Here is a 26,436-nt window from a genome sequence, read left to right as displayed (position 1 = left end):
TTGGATGATTCTAGAGAAAGTTTTTTTATTTTTTTTAACTGAAGATTTTTTTCATATTTTTTAGTTTTTGAAGAATTTTTCGTCAATGTTTTTAATTAGTCTCTACTTTTCATTCAATTCGTGCATACCATTTGAAATTTTAAAATTTTTTTCGGTCATATTTAATACAATATATGAATCTTTGTTACAAAAGCTTAATTTAAAAAAAAAAAGAAATAAATATGAATTTTTTAGTTTTTTTCGGCACATAAAAATTCATAAATAATTCATCTTATATGAAAAAATTCGAAATTTTTATCGTAGATGTTCTTATAATATTATAAACATGCATACAAAAAATCATTCAAAAATGTGATGAATGAAAAGTATGTACTAGAAATATTGACAGAAAAAACTTCGGAGACTAAAAAGTGTGAAAAAATCTTCAGGGATCAATATGAAATTCTGAAAAACTATAGGGAGCAAAAATATATTTAATGCTTTATATAATAATTAATGAAAAATAAAATTTGAGGGTGTTACACTTTTGGTCCAACTCGGACCACTAAAATGACTTGCAACATGTTTCTTTTCACTAATTCCCATAACATACTATACACTCTGGACAATAACAAATGATATTATCCCTTAATTAATTATATTGACTCCCTTCGACCTTACTTATAAGAAAATTTTTACTTTTTATTTATGGTCAAATACATTAGTTATTCAATGAATTAAAAAATGAAAATTTGCTTATAATTAAGGAGAGTATATATTTTTTAATCCAGCTTAATGTTAAATCTGTAGCTTGCTTCACAAGTAACATCTTCAACAAGTAATTTGTGATCCTTCTTGTATACGGCTGTTTGATTCTTATTGTGTACATCATGTAGGTAATCATAGCCCTTTAGAACTTTGTTATGATAGTTAGGTTAAAAAAAAAAAGCTTTATGCTATCTCTATTTTCTCTCGTTTTCCCTTCTTGATGGTATTAAAGTTCTTCTAAACTCTGTTGCGCATCGCTCCTTCTTTTATTCGTTACGGCTCATGGCAGTTCCAACACCAGCAGGATTAATGCATCCAAGTCGTCGTGTATTGATCCTTCACAAAATCCCGATGATGTTTATTACATTCATGCATCTGATGGTCCTTCTTTCATAGCTGTAAAACCAACCAGTATTTAATAAATCGTTAATCTTGATGGGTCTCAATAACATATCAAATAATTTTTAATTTTTCTAAATTTTTCTATGAATGATTTATATGATATAAACTTTCAATCCAATGGTGAATTTTGTAAAATTCATATTCGTTATAATGTTATTCATTAATAGTCCATATTAGATAACAAAACAAAAGCAAGAACGAAAAATGTGGTAAATACTAAATAGTTGACTAAAGACTTTTCTAAGTCGGTCCTTTTGGTTTTTAAAAGACTTGTTAAGTCATCGTGTAGTCTTTTAAGTCTGGATCCTTTTTTTTCTGTGATACCGTAACTAAGGGTGTAATAATAAGTTGGTGAGAAAAGAAATCTAAATCAATAAAAAATTATCTTGAAGAATAAATTAATTTGATAGACATTATAAAAAATCTAATGAATTTATTCAAAAATAATCAATCATTATAATATTTTTTTTTTATATTATGAATACTACATCGGGAGAGAGAAATCAAAGAGCGCTTAGATGAGACGGCTTAGATGAGACGACATGAGTCTCTTCTAGCTTAGCTAAGCTCAAGGGGACAAAAGAATATTTTAGAATATTGACTAAGAAGTTTCCATGTCTCTGTTTTGTTTTAGAATATTTTAGAATATTGTGAAAGACTCTTTTCCTTTTCTTCCAATTGTTCTTAACTAAAACATATTATAAATTCGGTTAATGTTATTGTAAATACACACAACAATCAATCAAATTATATACAAATCTCTTGATACATAACTTGTGATGACCACAATGTCAATCATGAATCCATTTTGTTTGAAATTGATTCACACCATATTTCTCATGTGTTTGATGTTGCAGACAATTGTTTGTTCAAAAGAGGCTGTTAGGTGCATACAAAGTGAGAGGCAAGCACTCCTTCAATTCAAGGCTGGCCTTTCTGATGACTTTGGCATGTTTTCATCTTGGAAGACGGCAGATTGCTGCCAGTGGAAGGGAATTGGTTGCAGCAACCTCACTGGTCATGTACTTATGCTCGACCTTCACGGTAATTCTAATGATGACGATGATGACGACGACAATACATTTTATATCAAAGGTGGCATCCATGAATCACTGATGGACTTACAACAGTTAAAATATTTAAACCTCAGTGGAAATTATTTTGACGGAAGTAATATCCCAAGTTTCTTAGGATCTTTAAAAAACTTAAGATACCTTGATCTTTCTAATTGTTATTTTGGGGGACAAATTCCTATTCAATTTGAGTCTCTTTCTAATTTGAAATACTTGAATCTTTCCTATAATAATCTTGATGGTTTGATTCCTCATCAACTTGGAGATCTCTCCAACTTGCAATTTCTTGATCTCAAATACAATCTTTTGGAAGGAAGCATTCCATCTCAACTTGGAAATCTCTCGAACTTGCAATTTCTTGATCTCAACAACAATCATTTGGAAGGAAGCATTCCATCGCAACTTGGAAATTTATCCAACTTGCAAATTCTTGATCTCCTTGAGAATTATTTAAAAGGAAAAATACCATCTCAACTTGGAAAGCTTATGAACCTACAAGAGCTTTATCTTGGAGGTTATGGTGATAGTGCTCTAACAAGTGATCACAGAGATCAAAGTGGAGGTCAGTGGTTGTCCAATCTAACTTGTTTAACCCATCTTTACATGTTGTCGATATCTAATCTTACTAGGTTTAATAGTTGGTTGCAAATGGTTGGTAAACTACCAAAACTGAGAGAACTAGGTTTGAAAAATTGTGGCCTTGATGATAGTTTTATCCTTTCAATGAGCCCTAACAAATTCAACTTTTCTACTTCTCTTTCTATCCTTGACCTCTCTAGGAACAACTTTATATCGTTCGCGGTATTCCAGTGGCTGTCAAACATAAGTTCCAATCTTGTCAAGCTTGACCTTTCTGGCAACCTCTTGGAGACTCCTCCATCAAAAAATAGATTGAATATATGCACTTTGCGTTCTTTAGAGTTAAGGGTAAACAATTTCACCGAAAACCTTCAATCAATTCTTCATTATTTTTCAAATGGTTGTGTGAGAAACTCACTTGAATTGTTAGACCTCAGTTTTAATGGAATCACCGGAACTATACCCGACCTTTCTATATTCACAACATTGAATACATTGGATCTTTCTGTTAATCAACTTAGTGGGAAGATTCCTAGAGGTAGTAGCTTGCCATTTCAGTTGGAACATTTATCAATTGCATCAAACTCTTTAGAAGGGAGAATTCCAAAATCATTTTGGTTGAATGCATGTAAGTTGAAATCATTGCACATGTCTAGCAACAATTTTAGTGAGGAGTTTCAAATCATAATTCATCACTTGTCTAGATGTGCTAGATACTCACTCCAAGTATTAGATCTAAGCAAGAATGAAATCAATGGCACTATACCTGATCTCTCAGTATTCTCAGTTTTAGATATATTGGATATTTCTAAAAATAGTCTAAACGGAGAGATATTAGAAGATATTCGATTTCCACCTAATCTGAGGAAACTATTGATGTATAAGAACTCTTTGAAAGGCGTCATCTCTGACTTCCATTTTTCTGGTATGTCAATGTTAAAGGATTTATACTTGTTTGATAATTCACTAACACTGATATTTACTAAAAACTGGGTACCACCTTTTCAACTGCGCAATATAGTATTGAGTTCCTGCAAACTTGGTCCTACATTTCCTAAATGGATTAAAACACAAAAAAACTTTCAGGTTCTGGACATTTCTAATGCCGGAATTTCAGATAATGTTCCAGAGTGGTTTTGGGCTACACTATCATCACAAGAGTGCAATAGAATCAACATTTCATACAATAATCTCATAGGATTAATTCCAAATCTTCACATAAAAAATAAGTGTGCTTTTTTACATCTTTCATCAAATGAATTTGAAGGCTCCATTCCACCATTTCTCAGAGGTGCCATAGCTATTGATTTGTCCAAAAATAAATTCTCTGATTCTCGTCCATTCCTATGTGCAAATGGTATAGATATAACATTAGGCCAACTTGACCTTTCGAATAATCAATTATTTGGAAGAATGCCAGATTGTTGGAGCAATTTTGAGATATTAGTTTATGTAGATTTGAGCCACAACAAATTTTCAGGGAAAATTCCTACTTCAATGGGATCGCTCGTAAAATTGCAAGCATTACTGTTGAGGAACAACAACTTAACAGAGGAGATCCCTCTCTCCCTAATGAACTGTACAAAGTTAATAATGCTTGATATGAGAGACAATAGATTAGAAGGACTAATCCCTTATTGGATTGGAAGCAAATTAAAAGAATTGCAAGCTTTGAGCTTACAAAGGAATAACTTCTTTGGAAGTTTACCATTCGAACTTTGCTATCTACAAAACATTCAACTCCTTGATCTCTCAATGAACAATTTATCTGGACGGATTCCCAAATGCATTAAAAATTTCACTTCAATGACTCAATCACAAGGTTTACCCAAAGATAAGTATGATATTAGATATGGAGCTATTGGTTTTGATTTGAATGCATTATTGACATGGAAAGGTGTAGAACAAGTGTTCAAAAGCATTGAATTGGAGCTTCTAAAAAGCATAGATCTCTCAAGCAACTGCTTTTCAGAAGAGATTCCACCTGAAATAGCAAATTTGATTCAATTGGTCTCATTGAATTTATCAAGAAACAACTTGATAGGGAAAATTCCTTCAAATGTTGGAAAGCTAACATCACTTGACTTTCTTGATTTGTCACGAAATAAGTTGCTTGGTTCAATTCCTTCTAGTCTTTCTCAAATTGATCGACTTGGTGTGTTAGATTTGTCACATAACCAATTATCTGGGGAAATTCCAACGAGTACACAACTACAAAGTTTCAATGCTTCGAGTTACGAAGATAACCTTGATCTTTGCGGGCCACCACTTGTAAAATTGTGTATTGAAGGGTACTCACCACATGAACCAAAAGTTAAAATTCAAGACGACGAAGATTTGCTTCTCAGTCGTGGATTTTACATAAGTCTGACATTCGGATTTATTATTGGCTTCTGGGGAGTATTTGGCTCAATCCTAATCAAGCGTTCTTGGCGACATGCTTATTTCAAGTTCATGAACAATTTAGTAGATAACGTTTACATGAAATGCCGAAGGTCGTTCAAAGATTAACCGGTAATAAATACTTCGATATTTTTAACATCAAATAGTCATCATAAATATATTTTTATGCATATATTTTATTTAGGTCTGTACAGTTTCTTACATAATGTCTTTTTGAGCATTCAGATACAAGTAACATTTTAAATTAATTATATATAATCATGTGTTTTTGTACATTCATGACAATGTAAGCTATTTATGTTGAAAAGTTATCTCTCTGATATGAAAATGTTTTAGCTAATCATGTGCTCCATGTTTCAACTTTTTAAAAAATTTATATTTTCAACTTTATATCTAAAGTGGTTAATACTTAAATCTAATAAGGGTGAAATATTGTGCAGCTTCACTAAAGGATACTGCAAAGTGTGTTGTTGGGGCCGATAGTGCTTTGTGATATGTGTTTTCGGCATGAAGTTGGCTGCTTTCTGGGTTTCCCTCAGCTTGTGGTTCTTCATCTCTGCTTGTCTTGTGGTTGCTGTTTATTCGGTTGATTTGTATTTCGTTTTAGTGTCGGTTGTACGATCTTGTACTTTGTTGTTTCTCTCGTATTTTTATATATCTATTTGCCATTCAGCTCTTAATATTTTTCAAAACACTCAATGTGTCCTGATTACACAATCTGGACAAATCGAACATTTTGACAAATTTTGGAGGCATGGAGAAACTATCCTATAGGAAATAGATTGGTGAAGTATTCTACAAGTACAAAATGCATGTATCATTTCGGTAGATATTAGGAATACTTTTTAGTATTTTACTTTTCTACATGAAATCCAACTGAAAATGCAAATGTACAAATACTTACACATAAATTAAATGTAGCGTATGCGCTGCAAATTTAAGTCACAAGTTCTTGATGATGTTTTCCAACCACTTTAGTGAGATGGAAAAAAAAAATCAGTTTCTTTTGTACTTCCATATTGCAAAAACAGGCTCCTAATAGTTCTCGCAGCAGCGCGAGATATTAACTGTCGAACCAAGTTAGCTGGCAGTTGAAGTAATTGCTGCTGGGATTCTGCTGGAAGCTGAAATTTACAAATATAGTAATATATAAAGAATATCAAAATATCAAATTATTTATGACTTACAAGCTGTCTGTGTAGTGAACATGGTTGAGTGGTTACATATCATCAAAAATTCAGAATTGCTTAGATTTTCAAATACCTCAGCAATGACAGGAAGAATATCTTAAATGGAGTCAAATTCATCTTACATACAGAAGATCCTTTATAAGTTCCTTCTTTGTTTTCATAGCAGTGGCATTTTACTTTGTTTTAATAGATGTGACATGTATACTAAGTTTAAAATGAATGATTTTTTAACATAATATAAAAGATCTAAGGTAAAGATCATAGGTCGATGTTTCTGATGTAATTCCATTCAATTAATTCAGTTTTTTCAAATTTTTACCGGTGTTGATGTGTTTTGTCAGTGTGTGTGTTGTGTCCATGTCAGTGCTTCATAGTGACGATGGCATTTTCGGGATTTAAAAAACTTCACTGTAGTGGCCACTATTTGGCTGCTACAGCCTCTATTCAGAAACACAATGCTGCTATTGACTAGCAGATATTTCTGCAAAGTATTCAGCGGCAACTCATTGATCAAAGAAAACATGACTTTGCTGAATTTTTTACTGTAATTTTCTAAGAAGCTTTAGAAGTTTATTATGATTTTAGTGGAAGTGTGTGCTCAAAATTTTAATTTGAAGCAGCTTTGGCCTGTTTCTTGATTTGAGTACTTAGTTTTTAGCTGCAGTACAATGTAAGAAACATACTCAGCTTCCTGTTTCATAGGTTAACCATCAAGTCAAGATTTCTGGTGGCCCTAAAGAAGCAAAATACATAATAATGATACAAAATTATAACAATACATAGATGTGGTTCTTTTTGTGTAAACTACAAATCTTACTGTATTGAAGTGTTCTTTTCGTCTGGTCCCTGAAACTACGTAATAGCATACAGCGTTGGAAGGCCCTTACGGTTGAACATGATCTTAATGAAGTTCATGTTGCAAAGAGAAGCTTCAATTAAATGCAAATACAATCACTCTTTCATTTGAAACACAATGTTAATGCTGCTGATTCAAATATTGTCAGATCAGATCTCAAACCTGATATTGAAAGGAAGTGAAGAGATGCATCAAACTGATAAACCATTTATAGCTGAAAAAAGGTAAACAATACTCAATGTAATTTCTGCATTAACAGAAACAGAAATAAGGGAAGAAAATAAGTTTTATATATGTGCTATAATTCAACGAACAATTAAGGTTCAAATCAGAATAAGATCTTATATTCAATAGAAACAATCTGTACAACAAATATTATCTCTAAAGTGAAGATTTAAATATCAAATAATATAGTAGAAAAATAGAGCAAAGTAATCTACATGACGGAATAATATAATATTCAAAATCTTCAATACACTTAGAAACTATATCCAGGAAAATAAAGCACAAATAAAGAACAAAAATACTGTGTCCATACTCCGCTAAATAATAGAAATAACGGTAGGGCAGTAAACGGAGTAATTTATCCAAAGAAGCTTCAACATGCATCATAGGTTGTCCGTGCAAAACTCTATTGTATATCGATCTATACTTATCTTTCAGCAAATGTGGATTGGTGAATCGGATGTCTTCCATGTTGATTCCTTGTTTGAATACTCTGATTCCAATTTCATCAATGAAAAGTTTGTTTCGCAAACCAGATAGTGTACACAACACATGATTCCATTCGCTTTCGAAAATAACATCAGTTAATTTAATTGGTATTGACTTTATATCAAAAATAATTATATGATCCACTACTCTGTTGCACACACGGTCACCATCATAGATATTTTTCTCACATACATCTGTTTTTCTATCTCCATTGATGATAAATCTGGGCTGAATAATTTCTTCATATGTTCCGGGTCGAACAACAAGACATAGAGATATTGCAGGGACCTTTTTACGAAACCAGAAAGTAATTGATGCATCATGACCATAGATGTGGTGCGTGAACCACATTGGAATACAGGTTTCTGGCAAGTGAAACTCCTTGTCGCCGCCCTCCGCGTGCAATTTCTGAGTCATAATAGTAATCAATTCATACATTTAGAAACATATATATATTGTAGGATATTATCAAATCAAATACATGAGAAATAATAAAAAAAGAACCTCATTCTGTAACACACTTCTACACCAGAAATTCAAGGAAGGGCAGTCTCTTGCAGACAAAGTTCTTATGTTGGGTGGAACACCTCTAATTTTTTTAAGATTCTTGCAGTTATCCAAAATAAGTGTCTTCAAAAAGTGACATAATTTGACGCATTTAGGAAGAAGTGTGAGGTCTAAATTTTTCAAGGATGTGCACCATTTTGCAGATAATGTTTCCAAGTTCAGTGGAACCCCACAAATTTTTTTGAGATTCTTGCAACCATCCAAATGAATTTTGGTTAGAAAGTAACAATCTTTGATGCATGCAGGAAGAGTTGTAAATTCATTCTGAGACAGGTACAGCTCTTTGATATTAGAAAACAAAGGGAGACCAATTCGAAGGAAATCGTCTGATACATGGCAGCCTGAAAGCCCTAAATTTAAGACCATTGAGCTTGCTTGGGCTTCAAAATTGTCCTGTTTTGGTAATAGCATTGTACATTCCCCGGCAATCAACTCATGAAGTTCCGGCATCCCAAAAATACTACTTGGTAACTGAACAATTCCACAGCCAATCAGTACCACTCTTTCAAGCCGAGTAAGATTGTGAATTGTAAATGGAAGTTCTTTTATCGGAGTGTCCAGTAAATCAAGTACTGTTATATGTTCCATCTTTCCTAATATTTCTGGAAAACTCTTGAGACTGTGACAAGATGAAAGCTTGAGTTTTTCAAGAGAGCTCAACTTTATGGGTGGAAAAGTCCCAAGCCGGCTACAGCCATCAGCATTCAACATTTTAAGTTTATTCAAGAATCCAACTGATTCATGAATTTTAATTAAATTTTTGCAATCACCAAATGACAATTCTTCTAAATTTGGAGCACCAGACACATCAGGTATCTCTGTTATAAACTCACAATCATCAAAATTCAAAACTCTCATGTTCACAAACTTCTGCCAAAAAAAGTAACAAATGGAATGAACAATGTTAAAATCGGTTTGATGATACATTAGATAAGAGAAAATAACTTATTGTACTTACCTTTTTTGGTATAAGCAAGTCAAGTGACATTAAGCAACTTTGCGGCAACTCCAATATCACGAGTTTCTTCGGATGAAAGTTGGAAGGTAATGATGGCGATGGATATCCCCACCATTCCAATACTCTTAAACTATTTGGAAGATGGTCAGGACCTCTGGAAAAACCACCAACTCTAATAATAAGAGTTTTGAGGTTTTTCATCTCCTTGAATGCCTTTCCATCCCATTCTACTACTTCTTCAAAATTGGGGAAATCCAGAATTATGACTTGAATACTGCTAGTTCCCTTTGAAAACAAAACCACAAGCCAACAAAATATTGGAATTCGAGGTGCATATAAATGCATATATATTTGGAATTCAAGGTGCATACTTAGAGAATAATATTACACATTTGATAAGGAAAACAACAATGAAATAACACAGCCAACAAAATAATTATAAAAAAAAATAAAAAATAAAGCCAACAAAATATTGGAAACTACAACATAATCAAAAAGGTTAAAATTTGTAAAAACAAAACCTTCTATATTAGTCTTACTCACAGTATTTTCTTCAAAAACATGAATTATATCCTCATGAAACCATAACCTACTACGTTTTCCAGGCTCCTCCGGTGATTCTTGTCGAACAATTTCTTTGCCCATGTCCTCTATTAAATCGTGCAGTATTACACGACCATTCAAAGTTATCTTTATGAGAGATTTTTCTATCAGCACTCCAATACCATATTCTGGGCAGATACCATGATGAATCTGAAGTATTTTTTTGACGTATGACAAATCATATCCTTTGAAGAAACAAGCAATATCAAGAAATATTTTTTGCTGGTCTTCTGACAAACAAACAAAACTAACTTTAAGTATGTTGTGGATTTTTTCATCAGGAATTCTTTCAAACTGATCTATTGCTGATTCCCATTCTTTTATACTTTTTCTAACCAAGTAGGAACCCATTACCTCCAAAGCCAATGGAAGACCAGAAGCGTAACTCACTGCACGATTTAAAACATTCTCATAATTTGAATCAACTTTGTCAGTTTTAAAAGCATTCCAGCAAATCAACTCGAGTGCTTCGTTCATATTCAACCCATCTACCTCATATGTTTTTTCAACCCCGTGACTTGTTAACAAATGCTTGTCCCGAGTTGTAATGATTACTCTGCTGCCACGACCAAACCAACTAGACTCTCCAACTATTGCCTTCAACTGATCTAGTTTGTCAACATCATCAAGAACCAAAAGAACCTTCTTTCGGTGAAGCCTATGCTTTATTACTGGAATTCCTTTATAGACACTTCCTAACTTAATATCCTTCTTTCCAAGAATATCATAAAGAAGTGTCTCTTGGAGATGCACTAAACCGTGTTTAATTGAATTTTCCCTTACATTTTCAAGAAAACACAAACCTTCAAATTGATCAGCAATAAAATTATAAACAGCTCGAGCTACTGTTGTTTTACCAATTCCACCAATACCATGGATTCCTACCATGCAGACTCCATCAGATCTGCCATCTAAAAGCGAGGTTACTTTTAGCACCCGAGACTCCAATCCCACAGGATAATCCGCAATATGCAAAGGATCCCGATTAATAACGTTGGAGATCTCTTCAATAATCTTCTCTATAAACTCGCATTCATTCTCATTCCTTCATCACACACAAAAACTTTGAAATCAGATTGAATTAACAGAGAAATGAAAATCAAAGATATAAAATATACAAAGTTAGAGCATTACCCATGTTTGAAATGATAGCCAGACAAATCAGCTGCTTGACACAAAGCTATCCTCCATTTTTGCACCTTCTCCTTGTCATTTTGGAATCTTTTCTCTTGTCTAGCCAGTGCTTCTTGATAACTACCTCTCTGATGTCTCACATCAGAAGGATCCACGTCATAGAAAACCGGCAAAACCAACCGACCCTTCTCCTTAACCAAGGAAAGGATGTTAACAAGTTCATCTAAACAAAATGACGAAAAAGCATAGTTCTTAGAGAACACAGGGATCGCAATTCTTGTCTCTGTAATTGCCTTGACAAGTGATGGCATAATATGTTCCCCTCTTTGAAGTTCCTCATCATCAATGAAGGTGTGAATTCCCCTACCAGACAGGGCTTTGTACAGATAGCCAATAAAACCATGCCGAATATCTTGACCTCTGAAGCTTAGAAACACGTCATACTTCCATCCATATGTAAAGGAAGATAAGGATATTGATGCCATGATTGCAAATTGTGCTTGACATCAATGTGTCACACATTTAAATCAAATAAATTTGATTAATTAAAAGTTTGTATTTTGTCAACATGACAGCACACAGAGTTGACTGCTTTGCCTTCCATGAAGTTTCATTTTTTCCTTGAATACCTCTGAGCTTACATCACTGAAGTATTGCCATGGAATTTTCAAACATGCTGTAAAATTTTATCACTATTGAAGGGGTCATGTATAATCTTCTAATTAGGATTTATATGCAAATATATAAGCCTCAAAGAGATGGGATTGTTCGTCGTCGATTGGTGGTCTTCGATTTTGGAGAGCTGATGTGATTCACTATTCAGGCTCTATTTGGATAATTTAAAACAAACAGAGCCAAACAAAACGAAACATAGATTTCTCAAACAGAGCCAAATATAACAAAACATAGACTTTGTAAACGAAACATTTTTTTTTGGATTACCATCATATTGGTATGAAGTTTTCACCGCCGTTAACAATGACTAATCTCCGTCGAGGAACCTGTGGACACACAAAGTGGCTTCTCCCCTCCCAACCGAAACATATTTTTAGACGGAATGAAACACATTAAAAAAAAATTATTTCATTTTTACCCTTATTTAAAAAAGTATAATATCAAAATATATCACATTTTATCAAAAGTTTGACCAACTAATTAGGTATGATGTATGTTTTTATTTTTTAATGAAGAGAGAGTATGATTAAGAGATAGATAGATAGAGACTTAGGAGAGGGAAGGAGAGAGGAAAGTGAAGGAGATGATCCATATCCCAAAATATCAACTTACAAATAAATTCAATTAATTAATTAATTAATTAAAAGTTTGTATTTTGTAAACATTAACAGCATGCGGAGTTGAGTTTGCCTTCCTTGAAGTTTCATTTTATTTTATTTTTCATTTATTCTTTAATGTTAAGGATAAAAAATCTTACCAGAACCTCGACTTCTTGTGTGCTTACATCACTGGAGTGTCAGTCATGAAATCTTCAAACATGCTGTAAATTTGATCACTATTGAAGGAGTCGTGTGTATAATCTGGTACTTTGCAATTTCTATGAAAATACATGTGTCATTTTTCTCATGCATTCTACTCATAAGTTTTATCCTCTATGAAGAAATTAAAACTAATAACTGGAATTTTTAAAATTACACCATTTATTTATTACATTTTGGTAGAAACTATAAATAGTTTTTTTAATTTTAAATTTTTGTACATATACTCAAATTAAGTGTGGCATATGCTAAGCAAATTCAAGTCACAAGTTCTAAATGTTTTCCCATCACCTTAATGAGAAGGAAAAAGAATATTTAGTTGCTCTTGTACTTCCATATATCACAAAAACACCCTCCTAACAGTTCTTGCAGCAGCGCGAGATATTAACTGTCGAACCAAGTTAGCTGGCAATTGAAGTAATTGCTGCTGGGATTCTGATGGAAGCTGAAATTTACATGTATGGTCATGCATCAGCAGTAATAAAGATTATCAAAATGTGAAATTGTTTATGACTTTGAGAAAATGGTTTGGTGACTAAAATTTACCTCAGGAATGACAGAAAGAACAGGGAGAATGTCTTGAATGGAGTCAAATTGATTTAAAACTAGAGAGAGCTCCTCCGTGTACAGTATTTGATTCTGATCAGGACTAGCCTTTGTGTTTCCCTATATGACATTGACAGAAAGTACTTATAATTAGTCAATAACAAATTAAAATCATAAATCCATTTAGCATTTCCACATACTGCAATGACGAAACCAAACAGAAAACTTGTAATAGCTATCAATTCTGTATGCAAGTTCTGAATATTAGTGGTGAAGGTGCAATGTTCCATAATGGAGGAGTGCTTTAGTGTAATTAGTTTTCTTTTCTGAAGTCCATTTGTCCGTGTAAAAAGAAAAGATAAACGCACATGGTGCTTGTGAAGATAGATCAATGCATTATATTTGCAGAACCCATTAGTATTAGTAGTGAATAAAGCTATGGTTATGATAGAGAAAACTAGGTAGGACATTTTATATACGATAGAAGTTGCTTTTTGGTTTTCATAGCAGCAAGATTTTCCTAAGTTCAGAAAGAGTGAAGTGACATATTTTTTAACATGAGAAATATTAACTAAATACTCTTTCTTCAATTCAATCTTAGGAAAGTTAAAATGAATGAATTTTTCAACCCATTATAAAAGCAACTGAATTTTAGGGTAAAATGACCAAATATTTCAACAGCAACAAAAACAAAGGTAATAATTATAGTGAGGGATATATACTAGGGTTTTGCGTAGCACCCAAGCACCTCTACAGCAGACATTTCTGCCAAATAGTCAATGGGAACTCATTGATCAATGGGAAAAACATGACTCCCCTGAACTTTTTACACTGTAACTTTCCTAGATGTTTTAGAAATTTATAGCGGAAGAGTGTGTTCAAAATTTAAAATTAAAGGAGTTTTTGGCTTCTCCTTGTTTTGGGTACATAGTTTTTAGCTTCAGTATGGAGCTCAGTGGGCTTCCACGAGCATTGTAATCATGTAAGAAACATACTGAAGTTCTTGTTTGGTAGGCAACAGGTTAGACGTCAGGTCAAGATTTCTAGTAGCCCTAAGAAAGGAAAACCCATAATGATACAAAATTATATGAATAAATAGATGTGGTTCTTTTTGTGTAATCTTACTGTATTGAAGTCCTCTTTTCTTCTGGTCCCTGAAAGTAAGAGCATAAGGCGTTGGAATGTCCTTAAGTTGACAATATCTTCTTCGGTCATTAAAGACGGGAAAAAGAAAGTACTGAAAGGAACTCTTGCAGCAGCTGTTTCCAAGGTAGCTAGCCCAAGTGCATCTAAACCCTACATTTGGATTGAAAGCAAATTTTAACACTAGCAGGAGGAAAACTATAAATGAAGAAAGGATCTAATGAACAACTAATTAAACACATACCTTGGCAAATTCTTGAATAATTATTTTCCTCACAAATCCACCCTACAAAGATTATCAAAAAAGGCATGTTAGGAAGGAAAATTTAAATACAAAGGATTGCTGTTGCAAAACAGCATGTAAATTGGGAATGGCAAACAATATGTACCTTTTCGGTTAGTGTAAAAGAAAGTATTTCCTTCATAACTATTTTCGAATCTGCACCTTCAGATGGTTGTTTTACCAAGGTCTTATCTGTCTTGGCACGGAGAGACTGTCATGAAACCTTATTAGGACAGGATTTTGAAGAAACTCTTCAACAAACTAGATTTACTGGGAAGGAAATAAAAAAGATTAATTCATGTCGTATTGCACAAGGTAACTTAAAGCATTTCAATGATGATTTGGACTGAATATCCCAATAAAATTGCTCATTTCAAACAGGTTGATTCTATAATTGGCATTTGTTAAGCAGATTTTTAAATAGAGAAAGAAAAATGAGTAAAAAGAAGAAAATGCTCAAGTCGGTCTATTTTGAAAAGAAAGATAATAGTAAAAATAAGAGAAAGAAAATTAAAAAAATTTACCTCTGTCAGCAAAGACTCAAGTCGGTCTATATCGAAAACACCATCCTAACAAAAGAGGTATGCCGTCAAAATTAAGTGAAAATATTTGAAAAATGTAAGAACATAATTAGATTTGACAATGAGGAAAACTAGAAAGAAAATTAATATGGCTACAAGAATCAAGATTGCATGCATCGGTAAGGACTCCAAATGCAGGGTCTCCATTGTTTACCTTATAAAGAAGATTCTCCAAAGATGATCTAAGCTGAGGAGAGCTGTCAGTAAGCACTTTTCTGGCAATCCAAGGGTAAGTACTACCCAAGACTTTGTAGTCCGGGTTAAAGCCGACTGCAATTCCTTCCAGTACAGCAAGGCTACCAACATAATATTTTGTTTAGGATTTTATAAAACACATTAATTTAATCCTTGTTTGGAAAGTGCTACCTTCGAATAACAAGTGAGAAGTATGAAGGTATCCTAAATTTGAATTTATACCTGAAAAAATGTAAGAGAAAAAGATTATACATGGCTTGTCAAAAAAAATACAATGAGACCACTAACATCAGGAAGACAAAAAAACAGAGAAGAAAGAATATGTCACTCCCTCTGTCCTTAATTCATTTAATAAAAGTTATCAATTTCGACAAGTATAGACCTAATTAAACTAAATTCATTTAAGGCATGCTTTCGGTTTTTGTAAGGGTATAAAGGGAAAAACCTCCTTAATTATAATTCAGTTTCCTAAAACACACATTAGATCCTTTGGTGAGAGTCAAAAAAAAATTATAAATAGAATTTTTTTATTGAATTCACCAAGTTCAGCATCACAAGTTTGATGCATGTTAAATATATGAAAAATATTTCATAATGCTTGGGTTGTATAGGAGTAATTTAGAACACCTTAGTTTTCTCTTAGGATGTGTTGCCATATTATTTTATATTGCATGATCAGTTTCCTTATTTGATAATTACATTTATCAAATTCGACAGTATTATTCTACAGGATTCAAATGTTGGGACAGATAATTGGAAGCGTATATGAGTGTTATGGCCTTTACCAACTATCCACCCCATTCCGTGTTTATTCTTCCAGATATTCTCCGCTTACCATACATGCTTAGTTGGTTCATCCCAGTCTTTTCAAACTCAAAAAGTTGGTGTTGAGCCTCTCCAAGTTATCTAATTCGCACTATGAGTTGTGTCAACTAGGGAAATACCCTCGTAGTCAGCACACTGAGTCAAGAAATGAGCTTTGTGACATTTTGCTTTAGTTCAGTTCACTCTGATGTAAGGGGTCATTCATGTACTACTACTCTTGGGTCTAAATACTTGGTTATTTTAATTGATGATTTTTCACATTGTCTGCGGCTATGCTAGCTACCATAGGCTGCATTGCCATGTTTATATGGTGGAATTTTGATTGGCCGCCATAATCCATTAGTCATCCACCATTGATAACAGTCAAGAAATGAGCTTTCTCTCATTTTGCTTTAGTTCAGTTCACTCTGATGTAAGGGGACATTCATGTACTAGTACTACTACTACTACTATTGGGTCTAAATACTTGGTTATTTTAATTGATGATTTTTCACATTGTCTGCGGCTATGCTAGCTACCATAGGCTGCACTGCCATGTTTATATGGTGGAATTTTGATTGGCCGCCATAATCCATTAATCATCCTCCATTGATAACAGTCAAGCAATGAGCTTTGTCTCATTTTGCTTTAGTTTAGTTCACTCTGATGTAAGGGGTCATTCATGTACTACTACTCTTGGGTCTAAATACTTAGTTATTTTAATTGATGATTTTTCACATTGTCTGCAGCTATGTAGAAAAATTATGCGAGATAAGATTTTATTCTCCTTCATATTTTTTTATCTTACTCATCATACTTGATAGAAATAGATTTTATTTTATTTGTATTTATTTCAGTCCACTAGTAGTGCTAATTATTGGGACAACATTTATTGTAGTTTCGTCTATATAAATAGTCCTAGCCATAATAAAAGCATAAACATCTGTTTGTCAATATATTAATATAAATAAATAAGCAATAAGGCTTTGGTGTTTTGCCCATGGCTTTTTTCTGAAGTTCTTTCGCTAATAAGCAAAGAGGTTGAAATGCTTTGTAGGCTCTACAATTATATATTTAATCGATCAGCGAAAAGCTTACATGGTTGTTCCCAGGTTTCCCAGAAGGTCTCCAAAACTGATATTACGAACTCCTTTGGAAACAGCATTTTGGAAGACACCTACAAAGAGCAATGCAGACAAGAGAAATAACAAATTAACCTCCACAAAGGAGGAATGCTAACTGCAGCATATAGTTGTTGTAACTATTAAACTGGAGCACATATTCCAAATATAGTATTTCGGAAATCACCTAAACACAATAAAGTAAAAACCTGTCAAAGCCTTTGTAACAGCTTCTTTCTCGGCAGTTGGTGGAAGAAGCCTGATAAAATTACATGTAGGCAATTCTTATAGTACCGAAAATGTTATATTTGATAACTTAAAAATGGAACAAAAATAAACATAAATACCCAAGAGTGACAAAGTCCGTAGCTAATGCATCAAAATCACGATTGACAAGATGTAGACACGCTTCAATGAATCCATCACGCAATTCTTGTTTGAATTCACCAGTCATACCAAAATCTGGCCAAAAAGTAGGAAAAATTTTGTAAAAAAAAAATATATTGATATATTTACCTTTTTAGATATATCTTCTAGAATCTAGAAACATAACAGTAACTAAAACTAAAATAGAAGGAATCAGACATAAATTAGGCTATCAAATCTTCAATTACCTAAATAAGCTAATTTTCCATCAGATGTCCGAAGAAGATTTCCAGGGTGTGGGTCTGCATGATAGAACCCACACTCAAGAAGTTGATTGAATGAGCAGTAAACTCCTACCTAGTCAGCATCAGGAAATAGAAAATAAGATCAGGCGCCATTATGCAAAAATTAAGAACTGTACAGATTAAATTTAGAATAACTTGTTTGCAACTAATTTCGTATATGACCTCAATCAGGTAGAGATCCTTCACTTCTGACAACCTTCTCCCCTACAATAGCAATAGTAAACTAGCGTGAACAGAAGTCATAATTATTTTCAACAGCCAATAAAAAGAAAATGTAAGATATTATGATCTTAAGTAGGAAATAAATTGGGTCAAGAAAGTAGGAAATAGAGTGAAAAAGGCACACCATGTGATATATTACACAGTTGTTTCTCTAGGTAAGTAACGAGTGTTTTAAGCTCAGATCATTACCGAAGAGGACATTTGGGATATTTTCTAATAATTTCAAGGTTGTCCATCTCATGTACCGCCACTGGGATATACATCAATTTTTCTAATAATGAATCTATACAAGCATTGACCCATCCTTCCAAAAATACAGTGATCAGACGGTAAATGGAATAATACCTCAATCCATTCCATAACAATGACCTTGCGAGTTGTGTACTCCGTGTACATCAAAGGAACCACCACATCTTGTATAGAACCATATAAGTTCCTGTTCACATATAACAAATAATAATGCATTCACAACATATTATTTCATGCTAAATGAAAGCACAATACATCAAGTTTGCATCTCAAGGAAAGGACTTTTATGAATATTACTACCTCTGTCCCTAAATTTAAGACTCTTGATAATTTTTCTTGTCCCTTTTTAGTATTTATTAGTATTTCTTTACCAAAATATCCATAATTATTATACATTTTTTGTAACTAGCAATAAACACTGATGGAAAAACAATAAAAATTGTCACCAAATTTAATACTGCTACGAAATTTTACAAGTCAGGTGATTAAGTCAATGAGATCCTATATTTAGGCCAGAGGTGATGTTTTGATAACATTTTGTGGCTGACGTTCAGTCATATCCCTAGACCGAATTCCAATAACGAAGGCATACTTCCAGTTCCACCATGTTTCTGTTTATTTCTTCTCCCAAAGTCTTAGCAGAAAAATGAAAAGAAAATATCAACCTTTGAAGTGAACAAATGTGATGGGGAGAAGATGAAATGCTAACTAGGGATGATGCATTTATGGAAATAATGAAAAACAAATTTTTGGCATTTTCATTGTTTCCAAAAAATGTATACAATTGTATACTTCAAGGGTTTATAATCTTCTTGTTGCAAGTAAAATTAAAACAAGAAAATGAAAAGAGAAAATGTTTTCACAAAGTAAACGGGGCTTATGATATATAATTAAGCATTTTTTTTTCCATATTACCTTTACAAAAACCAAAGCATGCATTCAAATGAATTTTATTTTCACTAAGTGAATTAAGGGTAAATAGGTCTATATACTTGTCTAAATTTATTGTTTCTTAATATGTGTGTCCAAACTCCAAATCTTAAAGCATCAAAGATCATGAACAGAGGTTCATTATTGAAAATCATACCATTTGCACATACTTTCAGAAAATACATGATACAACTTTGAAAATAGGTTCGATTGTTCAAGGACAGAATCTCAAATTCAAAACCTTGATAGCATCCACATACCTAAACTTGATACCATTCCTTGCTTCATTATTGTAGTCCATCTCCTGCATTCAAGCCTGTATTCAATTTAAATTTCTAAGATATTTAATTCTGAAAGATTATATATAAAACTAATAGGTTGAAGATCTTATCTTCTCAAAAAGCACTAAACAATTTTTTTAAAGTATTCAGTAGCACTAAGTAGTGGAAAAGTAAGAAACCGAGGAAGAAAAAGAGAGGAGAGGAGAGATTTTCTGAGTAAAAATTGATTCTGTTATTTCTGAATCAATTATCAGAATAATTTGCATCAGTTACACATAACAGTTAGGTTAATAGCAAACAAACTTTGCAACTATAATGCTAATTCAGCATGAGATTGATAACAAACCATACAGTCACACATGAGTAGATACCCCGAAATTTCCCCACCGAAACTCTAAGTGGGTGGAGAAATTTCAATGGATCCAAAACCATGAGTTTGATTGGATAATCACAAAACATGAAGCGAACAATGTACTTAGTTCTCTCATGAAATACTAGATTTCAGGCAATATGTAGTGTAGTTTGATTATCCCAGTGTCCTTCACAAGGTGAATTAAGAAACCTGTTACCTTCCTAATCTCTTTTGTTAGAAATCCCACATTGGCTAGAGATATGGTAAAGATAGCCTTTATAAGTGTAGTGCAAACCTCAACTCTCAAGCTAGCTTTTGTGGTTGAGTATAGGCCTCTAAAATTCTAATATTTTGTGGTTGAGTATAGGTCTCTCAAATTCTAATATGGTATCAGAGCCTATCCTAGATCCATTTGTTGTTTGTTGTGGAGACCTCCCATATTTGGGCCACCCGTTGTTGTTGATCCCACGTTCCAGCTTGTTCAGTTCTGGACGTGAGGGGGTGTGTTAGAAATCCCACATTGGCTAGAGATATGGTAAAGATAGCCTTTATAAGTGTAGTGCAAACCTCAACTCTCAAGCTAGCTTTTGTGGTTGAGTATAGGCCTCTAAAATTCTAATATCTTTAGTCATCTAGTTCCTCATATCATTAGCAATTTCATTTTCCTCAAAGAGCCCTCCCTTAAAAGTCCTTTTCCGAAGCTCTTGTTTTTGAACCTTCATATGTCACTATTTGATTCTTGAAACCCTTTCTATTCTATTTACCCTTCTCTAAACGTGTACATCTATAATAAAGACCCTATGTTGAACTAGGTTCAAAGAAAAAACCCATCTTCAATCAAGAATTAGGTTATTGGTCATACAAATATTAACTAGCCACAATGGTAAATTTTAATGAAAATGAATAGTAAAAGAATGGGATGTCAATAAATGTTGTACTATGACTCCTAAGTCCGAATCAAATAAAAATACATTTGCACAAAAATTGGACTTCAATCCTGACAGAACCACAGCTAACTCATTCCATAGGTTGCTGAACAGGACAGAGGAATATATTCACTGAAACAAGATCGAAATAAAAAATCACATTGTGCTCTTTCACTAAGCCATCAAAATATCTAAAAATAAAGAAAAAATAATACAACGCAAGCATTTAGTTCTCAAGCTTTTTAATATCCTTGACTAATACTTTTGAGTTAGCATATTACTGAGTTAGCATACTAAAGAAATAGTTATGGTAATAAATACACACAAAAGAAAAACCAATGCAAAACCAGGAAAATATTATATCAACACATAGTTTGCATACTATTGAAACATGCATTGACTCTGTTTTTTGTTAAATTAGATTGAGGTGCAGAAAGCATCACAACAACTGCACCATGCAATCACCTAAACTCTAAATCATAATTTTAGTGAAAATACAAGAAAACCCATGCATACCCGGAAAAGGCTTGATGCCCACTCATCGACAAGTGCCTGCATAAATACAATGCCATGCTTAACAAACTGATGTGATAGGGAATGGCAGAATATAAATACAGATGCATACATACAGATCAATATGAAGATTGATGGATATGACACAAGAGATTATGATATAGGCAATATAAATTAGAGATTAATGGTTATGCAACTGAAAATTTAAATTTTCTTTTACACATGCAGCCAGTAATGTGACTTTGTTACTTTAGTTTTTAAAACATCTGCACAAATATCTACAACAATGAGATGTAGTTGGATGCATGTGTAAAAAATATTTACACCGGCAATGCATACAAATTAAATCCTATAAATCATGCCCCCAAACTTCTGTAAGTTTATAGAAGTAGATAACTTAACAGGTTAACATCAACCAGTCTTCTAGTGGAGAGGCATTAGTAGCAACTATTAGAATATAAGAAAATATCTTATAATATCAAAGATATATATGTGAATATCTTAGTTAATCTCCTAGGACGAGTTTGTAATATTAGAAAATATCTTATAATATCAAAGATATATATGTGAATATCTTAGTTAATCTCCTAGGACGAGTTTGTAATATTAGAGTATCTTAGATTATCTCCTAGGATTGGTTTCCATTTCATTTTTATTATCATGATTTGTTTCTTGATTTTTCTTATTTATTTGGGATTAGGAGTTTTATACCCCGATAATAGGGGTTAGTGTTTAGCCTTTTCTATCAAGTTAATTATCAGTTTACTTACTACCAATAATATTTCACCATAGTTATATTTCTTATTCTTCTCCTTTTATCCAAAAACCCATAACTTCGAAAGGAACGATGGTGTTAACACTTAACATACTCTAAATTATAAAAGTAATCTTGTTCAGATTGCAAGAGGCAACAACACCTGAAGATCAGTATTCAATTTGCCTGCTGTACGAACCAGCCCTGCCATAAAACGCAAGATTAATATGTCAAGGGAAATTGCAGCTTGAACCCCTGGTCTTTGCACTTTAACAGCAACAACTTGTCCTGTTCTGCGAAGCCTAGCTTGATATACCTATGCTCCAGAGACAGAATTCTAATTTCAATTAATAAAATTTAAAATTGAAGAGACACATACATGTTATCTCAAAGCTCTGCTATATCAGCTAGAAAAATACACCATTAAGGCCAAAAGTATGAACCTGCCCAAGGGAAGCAGCAGCAACAGGCTCGGGTGAAATCTCTGAGAAAATTTCAACCAAGGATAAACCAAGTTCTTGTTCAATCATATTGAAAGCAACTTCAGTGGAAAATGGACTTATTCGATCTTGTAGAAGTGAGAGCTCATCAAGATATGATGGTGGTATCAAATCCTACAAGGAAAGTTTTTATTTGGAATTGTATATCTTAATTACAGCACTGGAAATTAAAGTGGCATTATCTTAACAGAAAATTGGTGAAGTTACACTTGAGCATAACCTATTCAGGCATGCCCAACCATCTGCTGGCCATTAACAACATGCGAACATCTAAACAATAATTGGGGAAAGATTTGGAATTTCATATTCAAATAAATGACAGAAAGGAAAAACTGATCGAATAATAAACCCAAATATCAACCAGGTTCAATTAACAATCGGATCAGACAAAACAATTATGAATATTTTTAGGTATATGTGTTTAGGACATTTGATTCAAGATGAAGAAGGTTTCAAATAAAATATTTGGAAATATGGCTGTCTAACTCTAATAGCTCAAAATTAACTTGCAGCTTTTGTTTTTAGGTATATGTGCTCGGTGTGGTTGGTTCAGTGGTTATTTATGATGGAGGAGTAAAGAGGTTCAGGGTTCAATCATCACCCCTGGAATAATACTAACTAGAGTAACATTTGTCATCCAAAAATAAACAGTACTTTAGTTTGATTCTTCCCTCTTGATAGCTAGCTATCTTTTAAGGGAGGGGTTCCCCGTGTGATTGGGTTCTTATCAAACGGAATTATATTTGGTTGCCAATGTCTCAGAATGGGCTTCCTACGGTAGGGCTTACATATGATGAAAGGAAAACCATAGAAGAAGAATCACAAATGACCAGAAACAAATAAAATAATATATTGAGATGATATTTAATATTGTCACAGATAAAGTAGAACTTACAGCACGAGATGATATAGCCTGAGCAATTTTGATATATGCCTGCAACAAAGTAGTTTGTATCAGTAATAAAAAATGATATTTTATTTATGGGCATATTAATTTAACAAAAACAACTAAGAAACTAAACTATTATATACACAATGCAGTATCTATAATGTCCTTCGTAATATTAAAGACTCTTGAATTTTAAACGTCAAAGTCACCCTAAACCAACCAAGGATGGAGAAAATAACTTGTACCAAAGGGAATAATGGGACAGGGGAGGAGCGAACCTTATGTGGAGTAGAAAGAGTTCAAATTGATCAAGTTTAATAACTAAACACAGTCTAATTTACATGATGCAAATGACCTCCAAGTTTAGAGGACCAATATCTACCAAATCAAAACAATGATTCATACTCTCCCCAGATATTCAACAAGCTAAAAAGTAGATACAATTAATATAAGACAGGAAAAAAATAAATAAATAAATAAATAAAAGAACGTAAAAGGGAAATTTGCAGGGAAGGAACTATGGTGGGGTTCAATTTAATATCCCTTCAAAGCTGCGATTGAAAATATATTTAGCTGGTTTGCTCCTTAAAATTCAAAACTCATTTCTTAAAATTTGGCTCCCATTTAAATGTTACAACTCACGCGAACCTTTGTTCGCAATAGATGCAAACCCAACAAACTCACAACAAGTTTAAAACTGCAGTCACGAAATTTATAAATCCATTTTATGACATATCTGTTATGACATATCTGAGATGGAATAACATCAATGACCCTTACCAATTACCATTACTCAATCTAAAACAAAAAAACATCTAATTCAAGAACACAGTACATTAAACAATAATGAGTTCCAACAATTATAAAATGACCAGCATGACATACCGGCCCAAGTTCCACCAATATCTTCCTTAGCTCTGCAGCTCTAACCTGCAAACCAAACAATAAAAATAAATTGAAAAATGAGCTGTTTAGTTCATTTCATTGAAAACCACAAATCAAAAGTCTGAAGATTCTCCACTCTAACAATAACAACATCACTTCTTTCATAGGTTCCAAAGATACTCTGCATGCTAACGGAAACAAATTATTTCCTTAGAATAATTCAAAATTTCTTATTTCCAATAATAAAAATCATTTCCGTTTAAAAAAATCGACTTCCATATGAAATCACTTTCACTATCAATTTTACTCTTTGGAATTCAAGTTTAGGTGAAATTTTCAATAACAATTTTCTCTATCTTTTAATGTAACAAGATACAAGTGTAATTAAAGTTTCGAGCGCTTCGAAAGTCTGATTTTGAAAAACTGATATATATTTTAGGAGTAAGCTATTTTAGTCACTAAATGTGTGAGACATTGTCACTGTAGTCTTTAAATAAATGTATTAAGAGTAAAACTACAAAAACATTCTTAAGTGTTCTTATGTATGTGAGTAATTTAACGGACCAATCTGACCGAATGAAAACAAGTGCAAGGATCAAACTAATGAAGGAAAACCAAACTTACTAACAAAATACACATTCGACCATGTTTCTACAATTTTGATAAATTCAATGAGTAAATTAAATTAGTAACAGTAGTGAGGGCCTGTTTGGATCGACCTATTTGAACTTATCTAGTGGCATAAACACTTTTGACACTGTTTCAAAGAACTTAAGAAAATAACTTACGACATGTTCATACTCTGTTTTCCGTTTATTTCCATAAGCTCTCCATAATAGCTTATGAAAACAGCTTATTGACTATAAAAAATAGTTCGCCTTGTTTTATAAAAAGAGCTTATTCGTGAGCACTTATATAGTAAGCGCTTGTACTATAAGCTGCAAAATAAGTTGTTTATCCAAACAGAATCCAAGTATAGTAATAGTGTCTCACATATATGATAAGCGCTTATCCTATAAAGATCAAATTAAGTGTTCACTATATATTTCAACTATTAATTGAAAACAAAACAAATCCTAAAATTCCAATGCTAAATTCCACCACAAAACTAGAAAAGCAGAAAAAGAAGAACAATTTCCACACCTCAAACATATCATCAGAGCGATCAAAACGATTATCAAGATACCGTAAACCAAACCACTTGGCAAAAGCAATACCAGTCTGAAACAATCTCCTAGCCACAACAATCGGCTTTCTATAATAAATCGCCGCAATTTTCGATATACTGTACTCCGATAAAGAATCCGCTTCAATCGCACTCAGCTCAAACAAGTACCCTGACTTTGCCGTAAAGGAATTGCCACCGTCGTTGATGGAAGTGGCGCATCTGACGGAGTAGCGACGGCGGGAAATGGAGCGATTTGTTTGGATGAGAAATGGGGGGAAGGAGAGGGAAGGTGTTGAAAGAAGTCGCATTGTGAAGTTTGTTGTTGTTGTTGGATTGGAATTGGAATTGAGAGTGAAATGGTGAAATTGAAGTTTTGCATATGGTAGTGTAGAGTGTTATGTTTTGGCTTGTTTGTGACCTCAGAAATTTTGTTTGGCGTTGTGTTATCTTGGATGTTATCGTTTAAATTTTAAAAATCTGGTGAGAGAGAAAATGGATTACATGTCAACGCAAATCTGGTGCGCCGTCAAGAGTTTATAGCCCTCCGATTCAGATTGGACGGTCTAGATATAGCTAATTTTTTGGTACAATGAAATAGCAAATTTAATTTTTGCTGAATAATCATTCTATCTTATCTGACTGTCATGACTGCATGATTGTATGATCATTTTGTTAGACAATAGTAATTATATTATTTTATAAGG

The 26,436-nt window shown here is 33.1% G+C and overlaps 3 protein-coding genes across 5 annotated transcripts; 1 reads left to right on the top strand and 2 right to left on the bottom strand.

Annotated features, from left to right (window-relative positions):
- The first annotated feature begins 1,617 nt into the window (after nucleotides 1-1,617).
- Nucleotides 1,618-6,149, top strand: LOC123907768 (receptor-like protein EIX2). Its single transcript, XM_045958142.1, has 2 exons — nucleotides 1,618-5,315; nucleotides 5,645-6,149. Exon 1 carries the CDS (start codon nucleotides 1,929-1,931, stop codon nucleotides 5,310-5,312), a length of 3,384 nt encoding a protein of 1,127 aa, XP_045814098.1. The 5' UTR covers nucleotides 1,618-1,928; the 3' UTR covers nucleotides 5,313-5,315; nucleotides 5,645-6,149.
- Nucleotides 6,150-7,202: 1,053 nt separating this feature from the next.
- Nucleotides 7,203-12,455, bottom strand: LOC123907767 (disease resistance protein Roq1-like). Of its 3 annotated transcripts, XR_006809379.1 has the most exons (6): nucleotides 11,227-12,450; nucleotides 10,033-11,137; nucleotides 9,490-9,774; nucleotides 8,469-9,401; nucleotides 7,413-8,372; nucleotides 7,203-7,323 (listed from the first exon to the last, which is right to left on the bottom strand). XR_006809379.1 is itself a non-coding variant. In XM_045958141.1 (5 exons), the coding sequence occupies exons 1-5, from the start codon at nucleotides 11,709-11,711 to the stop codon at nucleotides 7,632-7,634; spliced, it is 3,546 nt and encodes a 1,181-aa protein (XP_045814097.1). In that variant the 5' UTR covers nucleotides 11,712-12,455; the 3' UTR covers nucleotides 7,273-7,631. The 3 variants fall into 3 exon arrangements, 2 of the variants coding, with proteins under 2 accessions (XP_045814097.1, XP_045814096.1); XM_045958141.1 differs by having other exon boundaries at nucleotides 7,273-8,372; nucleotides 8,469-9,398; nucleotides 11,227-12,455; XM_045958140.1 differs by having other exon boundaries at nucleotides 7,273-8,372.
- A 438-nt stretch (nucleotides 12,456-12,893) lies between these two features.
- Nucleotides 12,894-26,179, bottom strand: LOC123907769 (uncharacterized aarF domain-containing protein kinase At1g71810, chloroplastic). Its single transcript, XM_045958144.1, has 21 exons — nucleotides 25,708-26,179; nucleotides 24,565-24,609; nucleotides 23,686-23,724; nucleotides 22,734-22,904; nucleotides 22,454-22,606; nucleotides 21,540-21,575; nucleotides 19,725-19,768; nucleotides 18,631-18,721; nucleotides 18,226-18,267; nucleotides 18,007-18,115; nucleotides 17,740-17,854; nucleotides 17,602-17,651; nucleotides 17,370-17,448; nucleotides 15,639-15,689; nucleotides 15,427-15,568; nucleotides 15,216-15,260; nucleotides 14,798-14,902; nucleotides 14,653-14,694; nucleotides 14,391-14,561; nucleotides 13,266-13,385; nucleotides 12,894-13,164 (listed from the first exon to the last, which is right to left on the bottom strand). The coding sequence occupies exons 1-21, from the start codon at nucleotides 26,038-26,040 to the stop codon at nucleotides 13,060-13,062; spliced, it is 2,088 nt and encodes a 695-aa protein (XP_045814100.1). The 5' UTR covers nucleotides 26,041-26,179; the 3' UTR covers nucleotides 12,894-13,059.
- Nucleotides 26,180-26,436: the final 257 nt, after the last annotated feature.

The sequence above is a fragment of the Trifolium pratense genome, linkage group LG2, assembly GCF_020283565.1.
Source record: "Trifolium pratense cultivar HEN17-A07 linkage group LG2, ARS_RC_1.1, whole genome shotgun sequence".
NCBI lineage: Eukaryota > Viridiplantae > Streptophyta > Magnoliopsida > Fabales > Fabaceae > Trifolium > Trifolium pratense.
This window is presented reverse-complemented; position numbering and strand designations above follow the sequence as displayed.